Source organism: Salvelinus sp. IW2-2015, unplaced genomic scaffold (assembly GCF_002910315.2).
Source record: "Salvelinus sp. IW2-2015 unplaced genomic scaffold, ASM291031v2 Un_scaffold1532, whole genome shotgun sequence".
NCBI lineage: Eukaryota > Metazoa > Chordata > Actinopteri > Salmoniformes > Salmonidae > Salvelinus > Salvelinus sp. IW2-2015.
The window spans coordinates 83,451-106,458 of NW_019942969.1; the positions used below are offsets into that span (position 1 = coordinate 83,451).

At 43.0% G+C, this 23,008-nt stretch overlaps 1 protein-coding gene across 1 annotated transcript in view; it reads right to left on the reverse strand.

Annotated features, from left to right (window-relative positions):
- Positions 1-225: 225 nt before the first annotated feature.
- Positions 226-23,008, reverse strand: part of LOC112071146 (transient receptor potential cation channel subfamily M member 5-like) — a 56,388-nt gene continuing 33,605 nt past the window's right edge. The window contains 9 exon segments of the mRNA XM_070439272.1: positions 226-5,444; positions 5,624-5,717; positions 6,330-6,402; positions 6,664-6,796; positions 6,981-7,162; positions 7,608-7,776; positions 9,005-9,179; positions 15,289-15,421; positions 20,301-20,416. Coding sequence (XP_070295373.1) covers positions 5,392-5,444; positions 5,624-5,717; positions 6,330-6,402; positions 6,664-6,796; positions 6,981-7,162; positions 7,608-7,776; positions 9,005-9,179; positions 15,289-15,421; positions 20,301-20,416 — 1,128 coding nt within the window. The 3' untranslated portion in view covers positions 226-5,391.

Genomic DNA, 23,008 nt, shown 5'->3' on the forward strand with positions numbered 1-23,008 from the left:
GTTTAATTGTTACCCAATTAACTTAATCATGTAGCAATTAACCCATTAGGATCTGGGGCACCACGAGAGTGATTCTTTAAAGAGTTACCATGTCCCGAATTAAACTCTCACATCTATAAACAGTCAACAATCATACCCTTGTATCATATCATCATTCTGAACAGTCATAACGTCCTTGCATCTGCAAAACCCCGAGCCTTACTTATGATTCAGTACTACACAAAATTGGTTTAATTATTTATTTACTAGCTAATTAAATGGGAACACAGGATAAACATACACACTCTGCACCGGTTATTGACTGGAGACGTAATACGCTGAAAACAGGTCCCTAGCGGAATGACAACAACATTGATGCTTGTTAAAGAAGAGATGGAGAGGGAGAGAGAGGGACACTTCACATTAGTACATTCCGAAACTACTCTCACCAACAGTAACCATATAAACTCAGCAAAAAAAGAAACGTCCCTTTTTCAGGACCCTGTCTTTCAAAGATAATTTGTAAAAATCCAAATAACTTCACAGATCTTCCTTGTAAAGGGTTTAAACACTGTTTCCCATGCTTGTTCAATGAACCATAAACAATTAATGAACATGCACCTGTGGAACGGTCGTTAACTTCTTTGGTATAAGGGGCAGCATTTTCACTTTTGGATGAATTTCGTGCCCATAGTGAACTGCCTCCTACTCTGTCCCACATGCTAATATATGCATATTATTATTAGTATTGGATAGAAAACACTCTGAAGTTTCTAAAACGGTTTGAATGATGTCTGTGAGTATAACAGAACTCATATGGCAGGCAAAAACCTGAGACAAAATCCAAACAGGAAGTGAAAATTCTGAGAGTGGTCGTTGTTAAAGTCATCGCCTATTCAGTTCCCTGTAAAATATGGATCTGTTTGCACTTCATACGCCTTCCACTAGATGTCAACAGTCAGTATAACGTGGAATGAAGCTTATGCTGTGTTGTGGGACCAGATGGAAGGGGAATGAGTCAGTGGTCTGGCAGATTGCCAGTTCTTGGTCACACGATTTCCTCATTATATCGTCTTGCGTTCCATTACTTATAGAGACTGAAAAGAATTCTCCGGTTGGAACCTTAGTGGATATAAATGATAACAACATCCTGAAGATTGAACTACTAAGTTTGACCAGTTTATACGACCTGGAATATAACTTTTTGAAGTATTCGTCCGACGTTTGCCTGCACCTGCGCGAGCGTTTGGACACGTGTACTACACATGCTAGCAAAATTAGCTTATTGGACATAAGTAATGGACATTATCGAACAAAACAACGATTTATTGTGGAACTAGGATTCCTGGCACTGCATTCTGATGAAGATAATCAAAGGTAAGGGAATATTTATGATGTAATTTCGTATTTCTGTTGACTCCAACATGGCGGAGAAATGTTGTTACATCTGAGCGCCGTCTCAGATTATTGCATGGTGTGCTTTTTACGTAAAGTTTTTTTTAAATCTAACACAGCGGTTGCATTAGGAACAAGTGTATCTTTAATTATATGTAAAACATGTATCTTTCATCAAAGTTTATGATGAGTATTTCTGTAATTTGACGTGGCTCTCTGTAATTACTCCGGATATTTTGGAGGCATTTCTGAACATGGCGCCAATGTAAACCGAGATTTGTGGATATAAATATGCACATTATTGAACAAAACATAAATGTATTGTGTAACATGATGTCATATGAGTGTCATCTGATGAAGATGTTCAAAGGTTAGTGATACATTTTATCTCTATTTCTGGTTTTTGTTACTACTATCTTTTGCTGGTAAAATGGCTGTGTTTTTCTGTGGCTATGTACTGAGCTAACATAATTGTTTGGTGTGCTTTGGCTGGATTCACAACATGTGTAGCTTTAATTTGGTGTCTTTCATGTGTGATTTCATGAAAGAATGATTTTTATAGTAAAATATTTGAATTTGGCGCGCTACATTTTTGGGGGATTTTGGCCAAGTGGGACGCTACCGTCCCACCTATCCTAGAGAAGTTAAGGCACTAACAGCTTACAGACGGTAGGCAATTAAGGTCACAGTTATGAAAACTTAGGACACTAAAGAGGCCTTTCTACTGACTCTGAAAAACACCAAATAAAGATGTCCAGGGTCCCTGCTCATCTGCGTGAACATGCCTTAGGCATGCTGCAAGGAGGCATGAGGATTGCAGATGTTGCTAGGGCAATAAATTGGCGTACTGTGAGACGCCTAAGACAGAGCTACAGGGAGACAGGACGGACAGCTGATCGTCCTCGCAGTGGCAGACCACGTGTAACAACACCTGCACGGAATCGGTACATCCGAACATCACACCTGCGGGACAGGTACAGGATGGCAACAACAACTGCCCGGGTTACACCAGGAACGCACAAACCCTCCATCAGTGCTCAGACTGTCCGCAAAAGGCTGAGAGAGGCTGGACTGAGGGCTTGTAGGCCTGTTGTAAGGCAGGTCCTCACCAGACATCACCGGCAACAACGTCGCCTATGGGCACAAACCCACAGTCGCTGGACCAGACAGGACTGGCAAAAAGTGCTCTTCACTGACGAGTCGCGGTTTTGTCTCATCAGGGGTGATGGTCAGATTTGCGTTTATCGTCGAAGGAATGAGCGTAGCACCAAGGCCTGTACTCTGGAGCAGGATCGATTTGGAGGTGGAGGGTTCGTCATGGTCTGGGGCGGTGTGTCACAGCATCATCGGACTGAGCTTGTTGTCATTGCAGGCGATCTCAATGCTGTGCGATACAGGGAAGACATCCTCCTCCCTCATGTGGTACCCTTCCTGTAGGCTCATCCTGACATGACCCTCCAGCATGAAAATGCCACCAGCCATACTGCTTGTTCTGTGCGTGATTTCCTGCAAGACAGGAATGTCAGTGTTCTGCCATGGCCAGCGAAGAGCCCGGATCTCAATCCCATCGAGCACATCTGGGACCTGTTGGATTGGAGGGTGAGGGCTAGCGCCACTCCCCCCCGCCACTCCCCCCACTGCAGTACTTAATGCAACTGGTGGCCACACCAGATACTGACTGTTACTTTTGATTTTGACCCCCCCTTTGTTCAGGGACACATTATTCAATTTCTGTTAGTCACATGTCTGTGGAACTTGTTCAGTTTATGTCTCAGTTGTTGAAACTTGTTATGTTCATACAAATATTTACACATGCTAAGTTTGCTAAAAATAAACGCAGTTGACAGTAAGAGGACGTTTCTTTTTTTGCTGAGTTTACTTAGGGTTCGCCGGGGTCTCTCGGTGAACAGGGCAGCCTTAGAAAGGGGATTGGGCCTTTGAGGCATGCTTGTAAGGCTCTGATTGTCCGAAATGGTTCCAACAACTCCTTCTTCGTAGTTGACCGGTATCCAGTGACTTGTCATGTAGTCCTGAAAACAACTACAGAGTTGACTTTTCTTCCATTCACTCTTGAAGAGGCTTCTTTGAAGATCGGCTAGCCAGCCATATCGATGGTTTGAGCAGAGTAACAGGATGGTCCTACTTCAATTCACTTTTGACGATACTTTACTTAGGACAGTTAATCAGCCGTACCAGTGATTGTCTCCACCTCCTGTTGAGATTCAAAGTTCAAACCACTTTAAACCCACAGCAGCAGCTTCACGCTTTTCTGGTCCCATGTGGTTTTTTCTTAACCCATAATTTATAGATTTTGCTGGAAAGGGGCGGTTCCGGCAGGCTGGCACACTCCCTGACCTCACTCCGGGGCGGTGACTACTCACTGTGCAAAGTTCATGGAAAACAATTATCTTATAGCTTCTCAAATCACATCCCTCTCTTAACAAAAACACTTTCATAATGTATCATATTACATGCACAACTCATAGTATGGAAACTTCATATATGTAGTGGGTATACTTTCCAAGTTACAGTATTTCCTTTATAACATTTTTAATGACATCGCAAAATAACATAAAAAATGACATTAGTGTTCTATAGATTGCCTCTGACCATTCCCCACGTTCTACGTTAGAAATATTGTTCCAGTAGCGGGAAAAAGTCTGTTGAGACAAAGCACATTCCTTTGGTGAATCTTGAGGGCGTAGGCCTGAATCTTCTCCCTTGATTTACAACAGGGCGTGAGTTGTTAATCCCCACTAATTCTTTCCTTCCCCCTCTATGGGTGAGAGGGGGTATGATTGAAGTTATTCATTGCAAACCTGATCTGACCTATTTTTGATTCTCGTGGACAGTCATCACACAGAAGTGTAGCTGCGTAAAAGCCTGTCATCAAGCATGTTGCATGTTTCCCAGTTGAAACCGTTTGCGCATATATTCTGACAAAATTGTGTGATGTTTTTGTTCGTTTTGGTGTTCGGCAGTTTTTTTCCCCGTGAGGCAAGTCGAAGTTCGATAGCCAAAGTCTACGCCCTTTTATCTGTAAATGGTGGGAACTATGGACGGGAATCTTCAATTAAGTGTTTGTTGTCATTCAACAAGAGAAGACTAGTTTTCATGCATTTTTTTTCACTTGAGAAATACTGCACCAAACATCTTAGTTCAATGTAAAATTGCGCCACTAAGACCTTGGCAAAATAAGTCCAAATGAACTGATTTATATTCGATTAATTCGGACTATTATGAGGACGTGTATACTGGCTATTTGTTACTATTGCGTCTCAAGAGGGACAACCTGTGATATTGCTGCTTTCAAAATGTTCAAGCAAAGGTCTTAAGGGAGTATGAGAGGCACAGACATTCACTCCTCCAAGCCGAGTTCTGCTAGGAGCAAACCAAACCTATGTTTGCAGCCTCCTTAATGCCACACTTCTGCCTGTGATAGGTATAGCACCAAAACTAGAACAGCGTCATTGCGTGCGTGTTGCAAAATACATTTACACATACAGTACCAGTCAAAAGTTTAAAACTATGAAATAACACATATGAAATCATGTAGTATCAAATTATATTTTATATTTGAGATTCTTCAAAGTAGCCACACTTTGCCTTGATGACACTTTGCTTCTGGGTGGCAGGTAGCCTAGAGGTTAGAGCTTTGGGCCAGTAATCGAAAGGTTGCTGGATCGAATCACCGAGCTGACAAGGTAAAAATGTGTCGTTCTGCCCCTGAACAAGGCAGTTAATCCACTGTTCCCCGGTAGGCCGTCATTGTAAATAAGAATTTGTTCCTTGTTAATACGTTTTAGCCAATGTGTTGTGACAAGGTAGGGGTGATATGCAGAAGACAGCCCTATTTGGTAAAAGACCAAGTCCATACTATGGCAAGAACAACTCAAATAAGCAAAGAGAAACGACAGTCCATCATTACTTCAAGACATGGCGATGGACGAATGAGCATCAAGTCAGACATTCTTTTGCCCTGAGTGACAGTGATTGTGTGTGTGTGTACACGTGTGTCTAGATTTCATTTTTCTCCATCAGACTTGGGTCAGCTAGTTGGAGAGTTAGATCTGAAAGAGAAAACAACAGAAACTGGAATTAATACATGAAACCAAGTAATAAAATTGACTGGGGATCAATAAAGTTAATATAAATGTTATATCCCATGACTGGAAAGGTCTCTCGGAGGTAGGAGGCAACATATGTGTAACCTATATCATATGTATTACATATCTGTATGTAACCTTACCTCGGAGAGCGGGAGGAGGACGTGTGGGCTTTAGCAAGTTACTCTGAGAGAAAGCTTGCACCATCCAGGAGAGGGCACTAGAACAGTACTCCAACTGTGAGAGAGACAGCAAGAGAGAGAGAGAGAGACAGCGAGAGAGAGAGAGAGAGACAGCGAGAGAGAGACAGCGAGAGAGAGACTAGCGAGAGAGAGACAGGAGAGAAGAGACAGCGGAGAGAGAGAGAGAGAGAGAGAGAGAGAGAGAGAGAGAAGAAGAGAGAGCGAGAGAGATTGGACAGCGAGAGAGAGACAGCGAGAGAGAGAGAGAGACAGCGAGAGAGACAGCGAGAGAGACAACGAGAGAGACAGCGAGAGAGACAGCGAGAGAGACAGCGAGAGAGACAGCGAGAGAGAGGGTGAGAGGGGTGACCATGATGGATGGACTTTATACAGTGCTGAGCAGGCAGATTCAACAGCTGCAGTCCAAATGTTGAAGGAGAAACCAGGGGAGGCACATTGAGGCCCCGTCATGTACACACACACACGTGCGTGCACAGATACACACACTAAGCCCCCACCCCCCCCATTAAGAGCCACTAAAACTTCAGGCACGTGTCTCGTTGCCACTGCGCAGATAAAGCAGGGTGTGTGTGTGTGTGTGTGTGTGCGTGTGTGTGTGTGTTTGAGAGAGAGAGAGCTGCGGGCAGCAGCCCTGGTTGACACTGACCTCTGTCTCCAGCATTCTGAGCCTGCGGCCGTGGTCCCGGATCTCTGCCATCTGCTTTAGGACACTGTCCACCCTTCAGACACAACCGCAACACAGATTAGCGGTCAATTCACTTATCACTTCTCAGTCAATTTAGGAAGTGTATTAATTAGTTTGATTCATGAATTTAAAATGTAATTGACCCGATACCTAACACAGGAAGACAATCATTCTACACCATTCTATTCATAGGCCAGATCAAGTCGAGCTGTTAACTGAAGCTGTTAAATGAATCTGGCATTTAGTCGATGACATAAATAAGTGGATGAGGTTGAGAGATGGAGCGATGTCTGACTTGACAGAGGTGCGTTTGAGTCTCTCAGAGTCTTTCTCTCGCTCTCGTTTGTTCTGGGCAGACAGTATATTCTCCTTCTGGATGGCCTCCCATGTGTTCAGTCTACTGGCCTGCCTGCCACGGATATCCAGAACTGAAGGAGGGATAGAGGAGGGGAAAAGAGGGAAGAACAAAGAAAATGGGAAGAAGAGAAAATTTGAAAAATACTCTTGAAGGACAATGGAAGTAGACTTCTAAAATACTAGAAGTTCAATACTTGAAGTGAATGATCTGATCATTGGTCTCCCTTCCTCTGTCTCCCTCCCCCAGTCTCTCACCAAAGTGTTTGATCTTGACAGAGGGGATCCTGCGGATGTGTCTCTTGATGAAGAGGTGGAGGTGGGAGAGGATGATGAAGGGTGGAGCCAGACAGGGTCTAGAGTGGTACTCTGCGATCAAGTTGTAGCGCTGGAACTTCCAGTGGGTGTCGCTGTGCTCCTGCACTTTGGAGAATGTGTAACTGCAGGAAGGAAGGAAGGAGAGCGAAAAATGGTTATCAGGCAGAATATCAGGGAATAGGTGACTCCCGCTCATATAACAAATGATTGATTTCATTATACTTTTTGGTTTATTATTCTTTTACGTTTTGGGCCCCAATGGCACACATGAAAGAAGAGCCAGAAAAAGATATGGCATTTTGACAACATTCAAACATGCAGGGCTAGTATCAAATAAGACACTTCAAAATTATATCAAGTTGATTCATTTAAATATAACAACAGTAAGGAACTAGATAAGATAAGATGAATTCAGGACTTCAGCCCACGGATTAAAGAGGCCTATTGAATGAGTGATGATCTCTCAAGGGGAACACAAATAGAGTGAAAACAGGCATATTGGGGGGGGTGCAAGATGGGAAAGAGGGACAGAATATGAAAGAGGGACAGACCGAGAGGGTCCGTTACCTGAACATGGCAATGAGCAAGTTGACCAGCAGGATGTTGGTGACCAGCAGGAAGATGACCAATAAGATGACCACCAGCCAGTTAGCATAGGTACTCGTGCAGGGCTCTGCACCTGCCTCAATCAGGGTGACGTTATTGGTGCACTCTATCCCCTCCTCCAGTTTATCAGCTACAGACAGACAGAGGGAGAGGAGGGAGGGAGACGGTGAGAGTTCAAAAGAGATGGGAAGAAGCAGGGGGAGGGGTGTGCAGAATACATATTTAAAATGGTACGACAAAGAGGGTAGATTGGGCAGGGGTTGGAGTAGGGAATTGAGATGGGATACAGAGATAGAGGAACCGAGAAAGAGAGAGAGAGAGAGGCAGGTATACACATACACATATACACTGAGTATATAAACATTAGGAACACCTGCTCTTTCCATGACATAGACTGACTCGTGAATTCAGGTGAAAGCTATGATCCCTTATTGATGTCACCTGCCAAATCCACTTCAATCAGTGTAGATGAAGGGGCCTCAGGTTAAATAATGATTTTCAAGCCTTGAGACATGGATTGTGTATGTGTGCCATTCAGAGGGTGAATGGGCAAGACAAAATATTTAAGTGCCCTTGAACAGGTTATGGTAGTAGGTGCCAGGTGCACCGGTTTGTGTCAAGAACTGCAACGCTGCTGTGTTTTTCACGCTCAACAGTTTCCGGTGTGTCAAGAATGGTCCACCACCCAAAGGACATCCAGCCAATTTGACACAACTGTGGGAAGCATTGGAGTCAACATGGGCCAGCATCCCTGTGGAACACTTTCGACACCTTGTAAAGTCCATGCCCTGACGAATTCAGGCTGTTCTGAGGGCAAAAGGAGGGGTGCAACTCAATATTAGGAAGGTGTCCTTAATGTTTAGTAAGCTCAGTGTGCATACAGGTATATACACAGGTAACTGCCAAAAGAAAGGAAACACCAACATAAAGTGTCTTAATAGGGCATTGGGCCCCACGAGCCAGAACAGCTTCAATGTGCCTTGCCATAGATTCTACAAGTGTCTAGAACTCTACTGGAGTGATGCAACACCTTTTAATCCATGAGAAATTCCATCATTTGGTGTTTTGTGGACACACACACACACACACACACAAAAAATCTCCTATCATCCTTTTAGACCCCTCTATCAAAGTCACAGATCTCTTCTAGCCATGGTAGCCAAAATAATGACCAACTGGGCATGTTTATACATGACCCTAAGTATGATGGAATGTTAATTGTTTAATTAACTTAGGAACCACCTACTTTCAATATACAGTACTTTGTATCCCTCATTTACTCACGTGTTTCCTTTATTTTGGCAGTTACCTGGACTATGTTACATGCAAACCACATTCGTACACAAACATTAACACACCATCCATTTCATGAATGGGGATATGTCCAAATATTTGCAGGTATGGCCTGTAGAACACTCGGCGGAAGATCCAACCGGGACGAGGATCGTAGGAGTAGAGCAGCGCCTGATTGGCTATGCCGTAGGCAATAAGCCACACCGCCAGGAAGAAGAGGAAGAAGAAGACGTCCTTCATCTGCCAATCAGGAGGGGAACAGGATATTAAGGGGAGAAAATGACATTGCCTTTTTTTTTTTTTTTTTTACTTGTTTTTGGATATTAGTTGTTGCTGCCAAAACAAGCACCTGGATCTAGACCATAGACAGTGCTTTGCAAGTATTCAGACCACTTGGATTTACAAAGTGGGATTAAAATAGATTTATTTGTAATTTCTTTTCAACAATCTACACAAAATACTCTAAATGTTACAGTGGGAGATTTATTTTTATTTTTTTAAAGATGAATAGAAATTATATATATATATATTTATAATGATATATATATATATTCCACTTTGACAGAGTATTTTGAGTAAATTGTTGACAAAAAATTTACAATTAAATCAATGTTAATAAAATGTGATGAAATCCAAGGGGCCTGAATATTTTTGCTAGACAGGTTGGGGACTCTACTTCCCAAAAGCCAGTTTTAGCATGGCAGCGCCAATATGGACTTTTACCATTTTTAAGTAGTCAAATGGGTGGGACTGCCTATGGGTTAAGAAAGGATTACATCCGGATATTAGGAGGGATCAGACAATGAATTATACTTGTGAGCAAACATTCCATAACTGCAGGTGGCAGTAAATCGCAAACCTTGGCTTTATACCTGTTCAAACAACAAACTCAGGGTGGTTTGTTTGCACCCTTTCAGTTTGTTTTCTAATTCATAGAAGTTGTAAAAGGAAATTAACTACTTCAAAATGGAGATGGCCTCAATGGCACTGCCTATACTATCAGACTCAATAATGACACACACACACTGTTGCAATTGTTGCAACCCCTATTAATAGCCTGTTCAACCTCTCTTTCGTATCGTCTGAGATTCCCATAGATTGGAAAGCTGCCGCGGTTATCCCCCTCTTCAAAGGGGGAGACTCTCTAGACCCAAACTGACACAGACCTATATCTATCCTACCCTGCCTTTCTAAGGTCTTTGAAAGCCAAGTTAACAAACAGATTACCGACCATTTCGAATCTCACCGTACCTTCTCCGCTATGCAATCTGGTTTCAGAGCTGGTCATGGGTTCACCTCAGCCACGCTCAAGGTCCTAAATGATATCATAACCGCCATCGATAAGAGACATTACTGTGCAGCCGTATTCATCGACCTGGCTAAGGCTTTTCGACTCTGTCAATCACAACATTCTTATTGGCAGACTCAACAGTCTTGGTTTCTCAAATGACTGCCTCGCCTGGTTCACCAACTACTTCTCTAACAWAGTTCAGTGTGTCAAATCGGAGGGCCTCTTGTCCGGACCTCTGGCAGTCTCTATGGGGGTGCCACAGGGTTCAATTCTCGGGCCGACTCTCTTCTCTGTATACATCAATGATGTCGCTCTTGCTGCTGGTGATTCTCTGATCCACCTCTACGCAGACGACACCATTTTGTATACTTCTGGCCCTTCTTTGGACACTGTGTTAACTAACCTCCAGACAAGCTTCAATGCAATACAACTCTCCTTCCGTGGCCTCCAACTACTCTTAAATGCAAGTAAAACTAAATGCATGCTCTTCAACCGATCGCTGCCCGCCCGCCTAGCATCACTACTCTGAACGGTTCTGACTTAGAATATGTGGACAACTACAAATGCCTAGGTGTCTGGTTAGACTGTAAACTCTACTTCCAGACTCATATTTAGCATCTCCAATCCAAAATTAAATCTAGAATCGGCTTCCTATTTCGCAACAAAGCATCCTTCACTCATGCTGCCAAACATACCCTCGTAAAACTGACCATCCTACCGATCCTCGACTTCGGCGATGTCATTTACAAAATAGCCTCCAACACTCTACTCAACAAATTGGATTGTCTATCACAGTGCCATCCGTTTTGTCACCAAAGCCCCATATACTACCCACCACTGCGACCTGTATGCTCTCGTTGGCTGCCCCTCGCTTCATACTCGTCGCCAAACCCACTGGCTCCAGGTCATCTACAATTCTCCGCTAGGTAAAGCCCCGCCGTATCTCAGCTCACTGGTCACCATAGCAGCACCCACCCGTAGCACGCGCTCCAGCAGGTATATCTCACTGGTCACCCCCAAAGCCAATTCTTCCTTTGGCCGCCTCTCCTCCCAGTTCTCTGCTGCCAATGACTGGAACGAACTGCAAAAATCTCTGAAGCTGGAGAATCTTACCTCCCTCACTAGCTTTAAGCACCAGCTGTCAGAGCAGCTCACAGATCACTGCACCTGTACATAGCTCATTCTGTAAATAGCCCATCCAATCTACCTCATCCCCATACTGTATTTATTTATTTATRTTGCTCCTTTGCACCCCAGTATCTCTACTTGCACATTCATCTTCTGCACACCCTAKCATTCCAGTGTTTAATTGCTATATTGCAATTACTTCGCCACCATGGCCTATTTATTGCCCTAGCTCTCTTATCCTACCTCATTTGCACATGCTGTATATAGATTTTTCTACTGTATTATTGATCGTATGTTTGTTTATTCCATGTGTAACTCTGTGTTGTTGTATGTGTCGAACTGCTTTGTTTCATCTTGGCCAGGTCGCAGTTGTAAATGAGAACTTGTTCTCAACTAGCCTACCTGGTTAAATAAAAGGTGAAATAAAAAAATAAATAAACACAAACTTTTTTCGAATTTTGTCACATTACAGCCTTATTCTAAAATTGATTACATTTTTTAAAATCTACACACAATACCCCATAATGGCAAAGTGAAAACAGGTTCTTAGCAATTAAAAACAAAAATACCTTCGTTACATAGGTATTCAGACCCTTTGCTATGAGACTCGAAATTGAGCTCAGGTGCATCCTGTTTTCATTGATCATGATTGGAGCCCACCTGGGATAAATTCAATTGATTGGACATGATTTGGAAAGGCACACACCTGTCAATATATAAGGTCCCACAGTTGACAGTGCATGTCAGAGCAAAAACCAAGCCATGAGGTCGAAGGAATTGTACATAGAGCTCCGAGACAGGATTGTGTCAAGGCACAGATCTGGGGAAGGGTACCAAATCATTTCTGCAGCATTAAAGGTCCTCAAGAACAGTGGCCTCCATCATTCTTAAATGGAAGAAGTTTGGAACCACCAAGACTCTTCCTAGAGCTGGCCGCTCGGCCAAACTGAGCAAATCGGGGGAGAAGGGCCTTGGTCAGGGAGGTGACCAAGAACCCGATGGTCAATCTGACAGAACTCCAGAGTTCCTCTGTGGCGATGGGAGAAACTTCCAGAAGGACAACCATCTCTGCAGAACTCCACTAATCAGGCCTTTACCCAAGAAGGCAAATATAACTGAACTAAATGACTACCGCCCCGTAGCACTCACTTCTGTCATCATGAAGTGCTTTGAGAGGCTAGTCAAGGATCATATCACCGCTACCTCACCGGCCACCCTAGACCCACTTCAGTTTGCATACCGCCCCGACAGGTCCACAGATGACGCAATCGCCATCGCACTGCACACTGCCCTATCCCATCTGGACAAAAATAATACCTATGTAGAATGCTGTTCATTGACTACAGCTCAGCATTCAACATCATAGTACCCTCCAAGCTCATCATCAAGCTGGAGGCCCTGGGTCTCAACCCCTCCCTGTGCAACTGTGTCCTGGACGTTGACGTGCCGCCCCAGGTGGTGAAGGTAGGAAACAACATCTCCACTTCACTGACCCTCAACACTGGGGCACCACAATTGTTTGTGCTCAGCCCTATCCTGTACTCCCTGTTCACCCACGACTGCGTGGCCATGCACGCCTCCAACTCAATCATCAAGTTTGCAGACGACACAACAGTAGTGGGCTTGATCACCAACAACGACGAGACAGCCTACAGGGAGGAAGTGAGGGCGGTGTCAGGAAAACAGGAAAACAGGAAAAAAACAGGAAAACAACCTCTCACTCAACGTCAACAAAACAAAGGAGATGATCGTGGACTTCAGGAAACAGCAGAGGGAGCACCCCCCTATCCACATCAAAGGGTCAGCAGTGGAGAAGGTGGAAAACTTTAAAGTTCCTGGGCATACACATCACAGACAAACTGAAATGGTCCAACCACACAGACAGTGTGGTGAAGAAGGTGAAACAGCACCTCTTCAACCTTTGGAGGCTGAAGAAATTTGGCTTGTCACCAAAACCCTGACAAACTTTTACAGATGCAATCGAGAGCATCCTGTCGGGCTGTATCACAGCCTGGTACTGCAACTGCACCGCCCTCAACCGCAAGGCTCTCCAGAGGGTGGTGCGATCTGCACAACACATCACCGGGGGAAAACTACCTGCCCTCCATGACACCTACAGCACCCAATGTCACAGGAAGGTTTAAAAGATTGTCAAGAACAACAACCACCCGAGCCACTGCCTGTTCACACTGCTACCATCCAGAAGGCGAGGTCAGTACAGGTACATCAAAGCTGGGACCGAGAGATTGAGAAACAGCTTCTATCTCAAGGCCATCAGACTGCTAAACAGCAATCACTAACTCAGAGAGGCTGCTGCCCACATTGAGCCCCGATCACTGTACACTTTAATAAATGGATCCCTAGTCACTTTAAGCAATGCCACTTTAATAATGTTTACATATCTTAAATTACGCATATCACATGTATATACTGTATTTTATACCATCTAATGCACCTTGCCTATGCCACTCGGCCATCGCTCATCCATATATTTATATGTACATATTCTCATTCGCCCTTTTAGATTTGTGTGTATTAGGTCGTTGTTGGGAATTGTTAGATATTACTGCACTGTTGGAACTAGAAGCACAAGCATTTCGCTACACTCGCATTAACATCAGCTAACCATGTGTATGTGACCAATAAAATTTGATTTGATAGTAGAGTGACCAGACGGAAGCCACTCCTCAGTAAAAGTGGAGTTTGCCAAAAGCCACTTAAAGACTCTCAGACCATGAGAAACAAGATCCACTGGTCTGATGAAACCCAGATTGAACTATTTGGCCTGAATGCCAAGCATCACATCTGGAGGAAACCTAGCACCATCCCTACGGTGAAGCATGGTGGTGGCAGAATCATGCTGTGGAGATGTTTTTCAGCGGCAGGGACTGGGAGACTAGTCAGGATCGAGGCAAAGATGAACGGAGCAAAGTACACAGATCCTTGATGAAAACCTGCTCCAGAGCTCTCAGGACCTCAGACTAAGCACACAGCCAAGACAAAGCAGGAGTGGCTTCGGGACAAATCTCTGAATGTGCTTGAGTGGCCCAGCCAGAGCCTGGACTTAGACCTGATCAAACATCTCCAGATAGACCTGGAAATAGCTGTGAAGAAATGAGCTTGAGAGGTTCTGTAGAGAAGAATGGGAGAAATTCCCCAAATACAGTTGTGCCAAGCTTGTAGCGTCATACCCAAGAATACTCGAGGCTGTAACTGCTGCCAAAGGTGCTTCAACAAAGTACTGAGTAAAGGGTCTGAATACTTATGTAAATGTAATATCAGTTTCTTTTTATTTTTATACATTTGCAAAAATGTCTAAAAACCTGTTTTTGCTTTGTCATTATGGGGTATTGTGTGTAGATTGATGAGGGGGAAATTAATTAAGGCTTAACTTAACGAAATGTGGAAAAAGTAAAGTGGTCTGAATACTTTTCGAAGGCACTGTATACACATACATATATATACAATACCAGTCAAAAGTTTGGACAAACCTACTCATTCCAGGGTTTTCATAATTTTTACATTGTAGAATAATAGTGAAGACATCAAAACTATGAAATAACACATATGGAATCATGTAGTAACCAAAAAAGTGTTACACAAATCAAAATATATTTTATATGAGATTATTCTTCTCCGCCCCATCTCATTTTATTTCTCTCAAATTGTAGCAAACTTGCTTTAAAATTGCAACATTTTCTCTACGCCCATGGCAAAATGTGTAGAATTGCAGGAAATGAACTCTAAAACTAAATTTTACTAGGGCTCCCAAAAAGCTTTAAGGCTAGGACTTTGACTGCATGTATGTGGGTACGCAGAGCCCCTCATTACCAATTTTTTGTGGCCCTCGCAACCATGAAAGTTGTCAATCCCTGATGTAGACGCACTGTAGTAAAAAGGGTTTCATCCCTCTTTTTAGATTGCCCTCACCATTTTTTCAACGATGATGATCTTGGGTCCCAGCTGTTTGTGGATGGCGAATATGTGGATGAGACGGAGGGTAAACACCATGTAGTCCACAGCCATCACAGCCCGGCCAAACTCATAGGACCATGGGAACATTCTAGAACACACAACAAACACCTGGTTATAGTCGGCTCTGAAAGAAAGTTGAAAATAGTTATTTTCGGATGTTGAAAATACGTATTTTCCAGACATTGAAAATATATATTTTCCCAATGTTGAAATCAGGCAAATTTTTGGTTCTGAATGAAACTTAAATTTATAGACGTCTATGATTGGTTCAGATTTGGTCCGGATGGTGGACGTTGAAATCAAGGCTGGTCTGGACCGCACCAAAAAAAGAAAACGGATAAGGCATTGGCCCATGCTTACTGAGGTGTAGCCTACAGTGTCCCCTGACATTGAATTTTAGGAACGCCCATCTATGTGCTAAGCCTACCATTTGTAGAACACCAAAAAATACATCCAAAACATGTTGGCTCGTGCTTACCGGGGTGTAGCATACCATGTCGACAGCAATGGAATTTTATGAATGCTCATCATTTGTAAAACAGGCCATTGCATTGGATTTATTAGTCCTGATTCCTGTGACTAATCAATTTGGCCAATAAGCTCTGAATATCAGCTACCCAACTTTATCAGGATTTATCGTGAGCCTGTTTGCAATGTGTTTACACAGCGGGAAATATAGAAGTATTTTCTTTTTCGCTATGATCAGCTTGTCGAAAATACAAATTTGAAACCACTAATCATGACAATGGGGTGAAACTCCTGAAAAACAGCTGTAATTGTCCATTCCATATTATCAATTTAACTTTGAACTGTCCTGTTTTTAACATACGTTGTTTGTTAACATTAGTTATTTGATTGGGCGCCATTTAGGTTAGGCTACTTGATCGGAGAAAACGGCATGATGTAAAAAGTGTCCGTCTCATTACATAGTCATAAATGTTTATCTCCAGCCTGTGGGCTACAGAAAAGGCTACATACTCTTTCTACCATATCCTATATCTTCTATATGATTTATGTTAGATACTTTTTTTGACGGAATGTTGGTGGAGCACCGCAGCGATGCGTCTCTCCAACAGCACCCTGAAGAGGTGCGCTGGGAATGGACAAGCACCCCTGCCTTTGACAAAATGGGCACTGTTTATCACAGTATGTCATCAGCGCTCACCTAAAAAGCCCATATGCCACTGGTTGAGAGAAATTGTATTTGTTTTTGGGCAGAATTCAAATTAAATGTTATCACATGCGCCAAATACAACAGGTGTAGGTAGACCTTAGAGTGGAATTCTTACTTACAAGCACTTAACCAACAATGCAGTTAAGACAATACCAACAAAAAAACAAACAAGTAAGAGATAAGAATAACAAATAATTTAAGAGCAGCAGTAAATAACAATAGTGGGGCTATTTACAGTACAGGGGGTACCGGAACAGAGTCAATGTCAATGTGCGGGGGCACCGATGTCGAGGTAATTGAGGTAATATGTACATGTAGGTAGAATTAATAAAGMYYYGGGGGGGGGGGGGGGGTGTAAATAGTCTGGGTAGCCATTTGTTCAGGAGTCTTATGGCTTGGGGGTAGAAGCTATTTAGGAGCATTTTGGACCTAGACTTGGTGCTCCGGTACCGCTTGTCGTGCGGTAGCAGAGAGAACAGTCTATGACTAGGGTGGCTGGAGTCTTTGACAATTTTTAAAGCCTTCCTCTGACACCGCCTGGTATAGAGGTCCTGGATGGCAGGAAGCTTGGCCCCGTGATATACTGGGCCGTACGCACTACCCTCTGTAGTGCCTTGCGGTCGGAGGCCGAGCAGTTGCCATATCAGGCAGTGATGCAACCAGTCAGGATGCTCTCGATGGTGTAGCTGTAAAACCTTTTGAGGATCCATGCCAAATCTTTTCAGTCTCCTGAGGGGTAGTAGGTTTTCTCGTGCCCTCTTCACGACTGTCTTGGTGTGCTTGGACCATGTTAGTTTGTTGGTGATGTGGTTATCTCCTTTGTCTTGATCACATTGAGGGAGAGGTTGTTGTCCTTGCACCACATGGTCAGGTCTCTGACCTCCTCCCTATAGGCTGTCTCATCGTTGTCGGTGATCAGGCCCACCACTGTTGTGTCATCAGTAAACTTGATGGTGTTGGAGTAGTGCCTGACCGTGCAGTCATGAGTGAATAGGGAGTACAGGAGGGGGCTGAGAACGCACCCCTGAGGGGCCCCCGTGTTGAGGATCAGCGTGGTGTTACCACCTGGGGCGGCCCGTCAAGAAGTCCAGGATCCAGAGGGAGGTGTTTAGTCCCAGGGTCCTTAGCTTGTTGATGATCTTTGAGGGCACTATGGTGTTGAACCCTGAGCTGTAGTCAATGAATAGCATTCTCACATAGGTGTTTTTTTTTGTCCAGGTGTGAAAGGGCAGTGTGGAGTGCAATAGAGATTGCATCATCTGTGGATCAGTTGGTGCGGTATGCAAATTGGAGTGGGTCTAGGGTTTCTGGGATAATGGTGTTGATGTGAGCCATGACCAGCCTCTCAAAGCATTTCATGGCTACAGATGTTAGTGCTACGGGTCGGTAGTCATTTAGGCAGGTTACCTTGGTGTTCTTGGGTACAGGGACTATGGTGGTCTGCTTGAAACATGTTGGTATTACAGACTCAAACAGGGAGAGGTTGAAAATGTCAGTGAAGACACTTGCCAGTTGGTCAGCGCATGCTCAGAGTACACGTCCTTGTAAATCCACCTGGCCCTGCGGCCTTGTGAATGTTGACCTGTTTGAAGGTCTTACTTACATCGGCTGCGGATAGCTTGATCACACAGTCATCCGGAACAGCTGATGCTCTCATGCATGTTTCAGTGTTACTTGCTTGGAAGCAAGCATAGATGTTATTTATTTTGTTTGGTAGGCTCGTGTCACTGGGCAGCACTCGGCTGTGCTTCCCTTTGTAGTCTGTAATAGTTTGCAAGCCCTGCCACATCCGACAAGCGTTGGAGCCGGTGTAGTACGATTCGATCTTAGCCCTGTATTGATGCTTTGCCTGTCTTATGGTTCGTCGGAGGGCATAGCGGGATTTCTTATAAGCTTCCGGGTTAGAGTCCTGCTCCTTGAAAGCGGCAGCTGTACCCTTTAGCTCAGTGCAAATGTTGCCTGTAATCCATGGCTTCTGGTTGGGGTATGTATGTACAGTCACTGTGGGGACGATGTCCTCGATGCACCTATTTATAAAGCCAGTGACTAATGTGGTGTACTCCTCAATGCCATCGGAAGAATCCTGGAACATATTCTGTTCTGTGCTAGCAAAGCAGTCCTGTAGTTTAGTATCTGCTTCATCTGACCACTTTTTTATAGACTGGTGCTTCCTGCTTTCATTTCTGCTTGTAAGCAGGAATCAGGAGGATAGAATTATGGTCCGATTTGCCAAATGGAGGGTGAGGGAGCGCTTTGTACGCGTCTCTGTGTGTGGAGTAAAGGTAGTCTAGAATTTTTTTCCCTCTGGTTGCACATTTAACATGCTGATAGAAATTAGGTCAAACTGATTAAAGTCCCAGGCCACTAGGAGCACCGCCTCTGGATGAGCGTTTTCCTGTTTTCTTATGGCGGTATACAGCTCATTGAGCAAGGTTTTAGTGCCAGCATCGGTCTGTGGTGGTATGTAGACAGCAGGCTGGTAGGGCAAACGTTAGCAACCTTGTAAGCTGATTTGTAACAATACATTCATAAAGTATTTGCTTGTAAGTTGTCTGAAAATTTAATTGAAACTAGTAGTCAAGTGTGCAAACTATTTGGTTTAATTTGAAGTTATACATTTGATATTTGTTAGAATTTACATTATTGGGAATAGCATGGCTTGCCGGGTCCTTCATATAATGTCACACTCCACAAAAACATTTTCCAATATTGACTTTGGCGGTTTTATGTAATAACTTGAAAAATAGAAAAGCGACGTGTAACTTCATATTGGGACTTTTGATGTGTATACTAATGCAAATCCATATGTTACATGTGGTTATGTTTAGCTACCTACCCTTTAAGTTGGAAGGTCAAACCGAATCGTATATGGATGTGGCTGTAAATACTCATTCTCCAACAGCCATTGTTTTTCAATAGGACACAATGGAAAGAGTCACTATATGTACTACCCTTTGGAATTATAGTGTAGAGTAGAATGCACTGCTGAAATAACTGGGTTGTATATAACAATATATTCCACTCATTATCTGATGAGCTGGGGAATTTTAAGCAGAGAGACAGGCAATACTGAATCAGTTGACAAGTCACGTAGAAAAGGTGATCTTGTACAATGTTTCATGGAGCAGAAAAGGCATACAACATCATTCAACGTATTTACAGTAGCCAACTGCATTACAATACCCCTATTTCTGATGATTTGTCCTACGTATGTACTGTATAAGAATAATGAAACTAAGACTGACATATTTCTCAACATGCTCAAAACCTGCCATTGGATACAAATGATTGTAAAAAAAAAAAAAAACTGTGCAATGTCAGGTTAGTCATATATTGTATGGAAAATTATATTTACCATGTAACATTTTTTTCTTCTTCAGTACTTCAAAAATAACAGTTTTGAAATGTTTATCTTGTATTTTTTTCTATTGGATTAAATGGTAGTTAAAATGACTAAATGGTGAGCCTATCATTACCTGATAAGCTGGTGACAAAAAATGTTTTCATGGTATTTCACGGACAAACTTTGATTTTGCATGAATGACTCAGGTGTGAAAGATGTGTGAAACCCCAATGAATGCTCAATCAAAGGTTCTGAACATAACACTTGTAATTCTCCCTGTCTTATCAGTTTAGAGTTTTGTACTTACCAGAGTTTTGAAAAATATACCACTTACATCTGGAAAACGTGCCAAAGTGATTGAAAAAAAACGAATATTAGAAATAAAAAAAGCTCTGTTTACATCGACACACAGACATAAACACGTGCACATATACATGTAAAAACACACACCTGCAGCACATGCCCAGTGCAAAGAGTGAGATGGCTGTGATGTCACACTTATTCCACATGTCCTGGATGTAGAGCTTCATCCTCTGATATAAAGTAGTGCTGCCCCTGAAGAACGTCTGACAGATAGAGAGAAGGACAGAAAGGGAGGGAGAGAGCAATAATTTAAAAAAATATTGTCACCTCCAAAATGAATGGCAGCCTTGATAAAGATGACCAAAAAATACATATTGAGCTATATATACACAAAGTGCAAAGAAAAAGTATTTGCCTCCTTTCAAATTTTCTTTACTTTTGCATATTTTGGATGTTGAACGTTCAACCAAAAGATAATATGAGATAAAAGGAACCCGAGTGAACAAATAACACAACAATTACATACTTATAAAATGTATTTCATGAACAAAGTTATGCAACACCCAATGCCCCTGTGTGAAAAAGTAATTGCCTCCTTACACTCAATAACTGGTTGTGCCGCCTTTAGCTGCAATGACTGCAACCAAACYCTTCCTGTAGTTGATCAGTCTCTCACAATGCTGTGGAGGAATTTTAGCCCACTCTTCCATGCAGAACTGCTTCAACTCAGTGACATGTGTGGGTTTTCAAGCCTGAACTGCTCTCTTCAAGTCCTGACACTATTGGGATTAGGTCTGGCCATTCCACAGTAATAACCTCATACCAACGGTCAAGCCTGAACTGCTCTCTTCAAGTCCTGACACTATTGGGATTAGGTCTGGCCATTCCACAGTAATAACCTCATACCAACGGTCAAGCATGGTGGTGGTAGTGTGATGGTTTGGGGATGCTTTGCTGCCCCAGGACCTGGACAACTTGACTTAATAGAAGGAACCATGAATTACACTATCAGAGAATTCTACAGTAGAATGTCAGGCCATCCGTCTGTGAGCTGAAGTGCAGCTGGGTCATGCAGCAAGACAATGATCCAAAACACACAATTAAGTCTACATGAAAATGGTTAAAAAGCAACACATTTGAAGTTTTGGAATGTCTTAGTCAAAGTCCAGACCTAATCCCAATTGAGATGTTTGGCAGGACTAGAAACAAGCAGTTCTTGCTTGAGAAAACGGCAATGTCGCTGCGTTAAAGCAATTCTACATGCAAGAGTGGGCCAGAATCCCTCTACAGCGATGATCAACAACCACAGGAAGCATTTGGATGCAGTCATTAAAGGTGGTACAACCAGTTATTGAGAGTAAGTGGGCAATTACTTTTTCACGTAGGGAATTGGGTGTTGCATAACTTTGTAAATTAAATAAATAAAATAAGCATACATTTTTGTTATTTGTAAACTCAGGTTCACATTATCTAATTTTAGGTTTTGGTTGAAGATCTGATAACATTCATTATGAAAAATACAGAAAATCTGAAAGGGGGCAAATACTTTTTCACGGCACTGTAGAGCGAGCGAGAGCAAGAGCGAGAGCGATTCAAGTTCCTCGGTGTCCACATCACTGAGGACTTTAACATGGTCTTCTCAACCCAGCAGGAGGCTGAAACGATTTGGCACGGCCCCTCAGATCCTTTTATAGCTGCACCATCGAGAGCATCCTGACTGGTTGTATCACTTGCATGGCAACTGCACCAACCTCGACCAGAAGGCCCTACAGAGGGTGGTGCGGACAAACACTCACCACCACGCACACACTCAGCCACGACTAATTGTACCCTTTTTGGTCCACCAGCTTCAAACAGCTGTAAAAACTATATTTTGTGTTATTGAAAATGTATTTCACAGCGATTTAGATGGTACAATGATTTCCACTAGATAACACAGCCACAGAGTCAGAACAGCTTTCCCAGTTTGACAACAGATGCCACTCTGGTGGGAGAAATGAATAGGCAAATATCACAGCCAAAAACAACACTGGTGGATAAGTAATATTATGAAACACTATCATTCCGCTATTAGCAGCAGATACAGTATATTATGGAAATTTTCTGAAATTACAATGCAAAAATTCAACAACAAAAAAATCCTGTATAGCACCTTTAACAAGTAATACAACAGAATCTCAAAAAGAACCTGTCAAAATGATTGGCAAGGGTCCCTGTTTTCAACACTTTGTGCACCCCCCGTTGCGAGGATAACGGCACCTAGCCTTTTTCTATAATGTTTTATGAGATTGGAGAACACATTGAGAGGGATCCATCTTCCATACAGAATCTTTCCAGAACTTTGATATCCTTCGGTCTTTGCACAAGGACTGCCCTCTTCAATTCAAACCACAGGTTTTCAAATGGGGTTGAAGTCCAGCGACAGATTGCAGCTGCAAAACGTTGATTTTGTGGTCAATTAACCATTTCTTTATGGAATTTTGATATATACATAGTCTTGATGAAAGATCCCCTTAGGGTCAAGTTTCAGCCTCCTGGCAGAGGCAGCCAGGTTTTTAGCTACAGTATCCTGGTACTTGGCAGACTTTTTTTGATGCCGTTGAACTTAACAAGGGAACCAGGACCAGTAGAAGCAGAACAGCCCCGTAACATAAAAGATCCACCGCCATATTTTACAGTAGGTTCTGCATATGCATCCTTCTTTCAAATCAAATGTTATTCGTCACGTGCTTCATAAACAACCGGTGTAGACTAACAGTGAAACGCTTACTTATGGGTCCTTTTCCAACAATGCGGAGTTAAAGATGMTTTTTTTTAATACTGACACAAGGAATCAATCCACAGTGAATAACAAA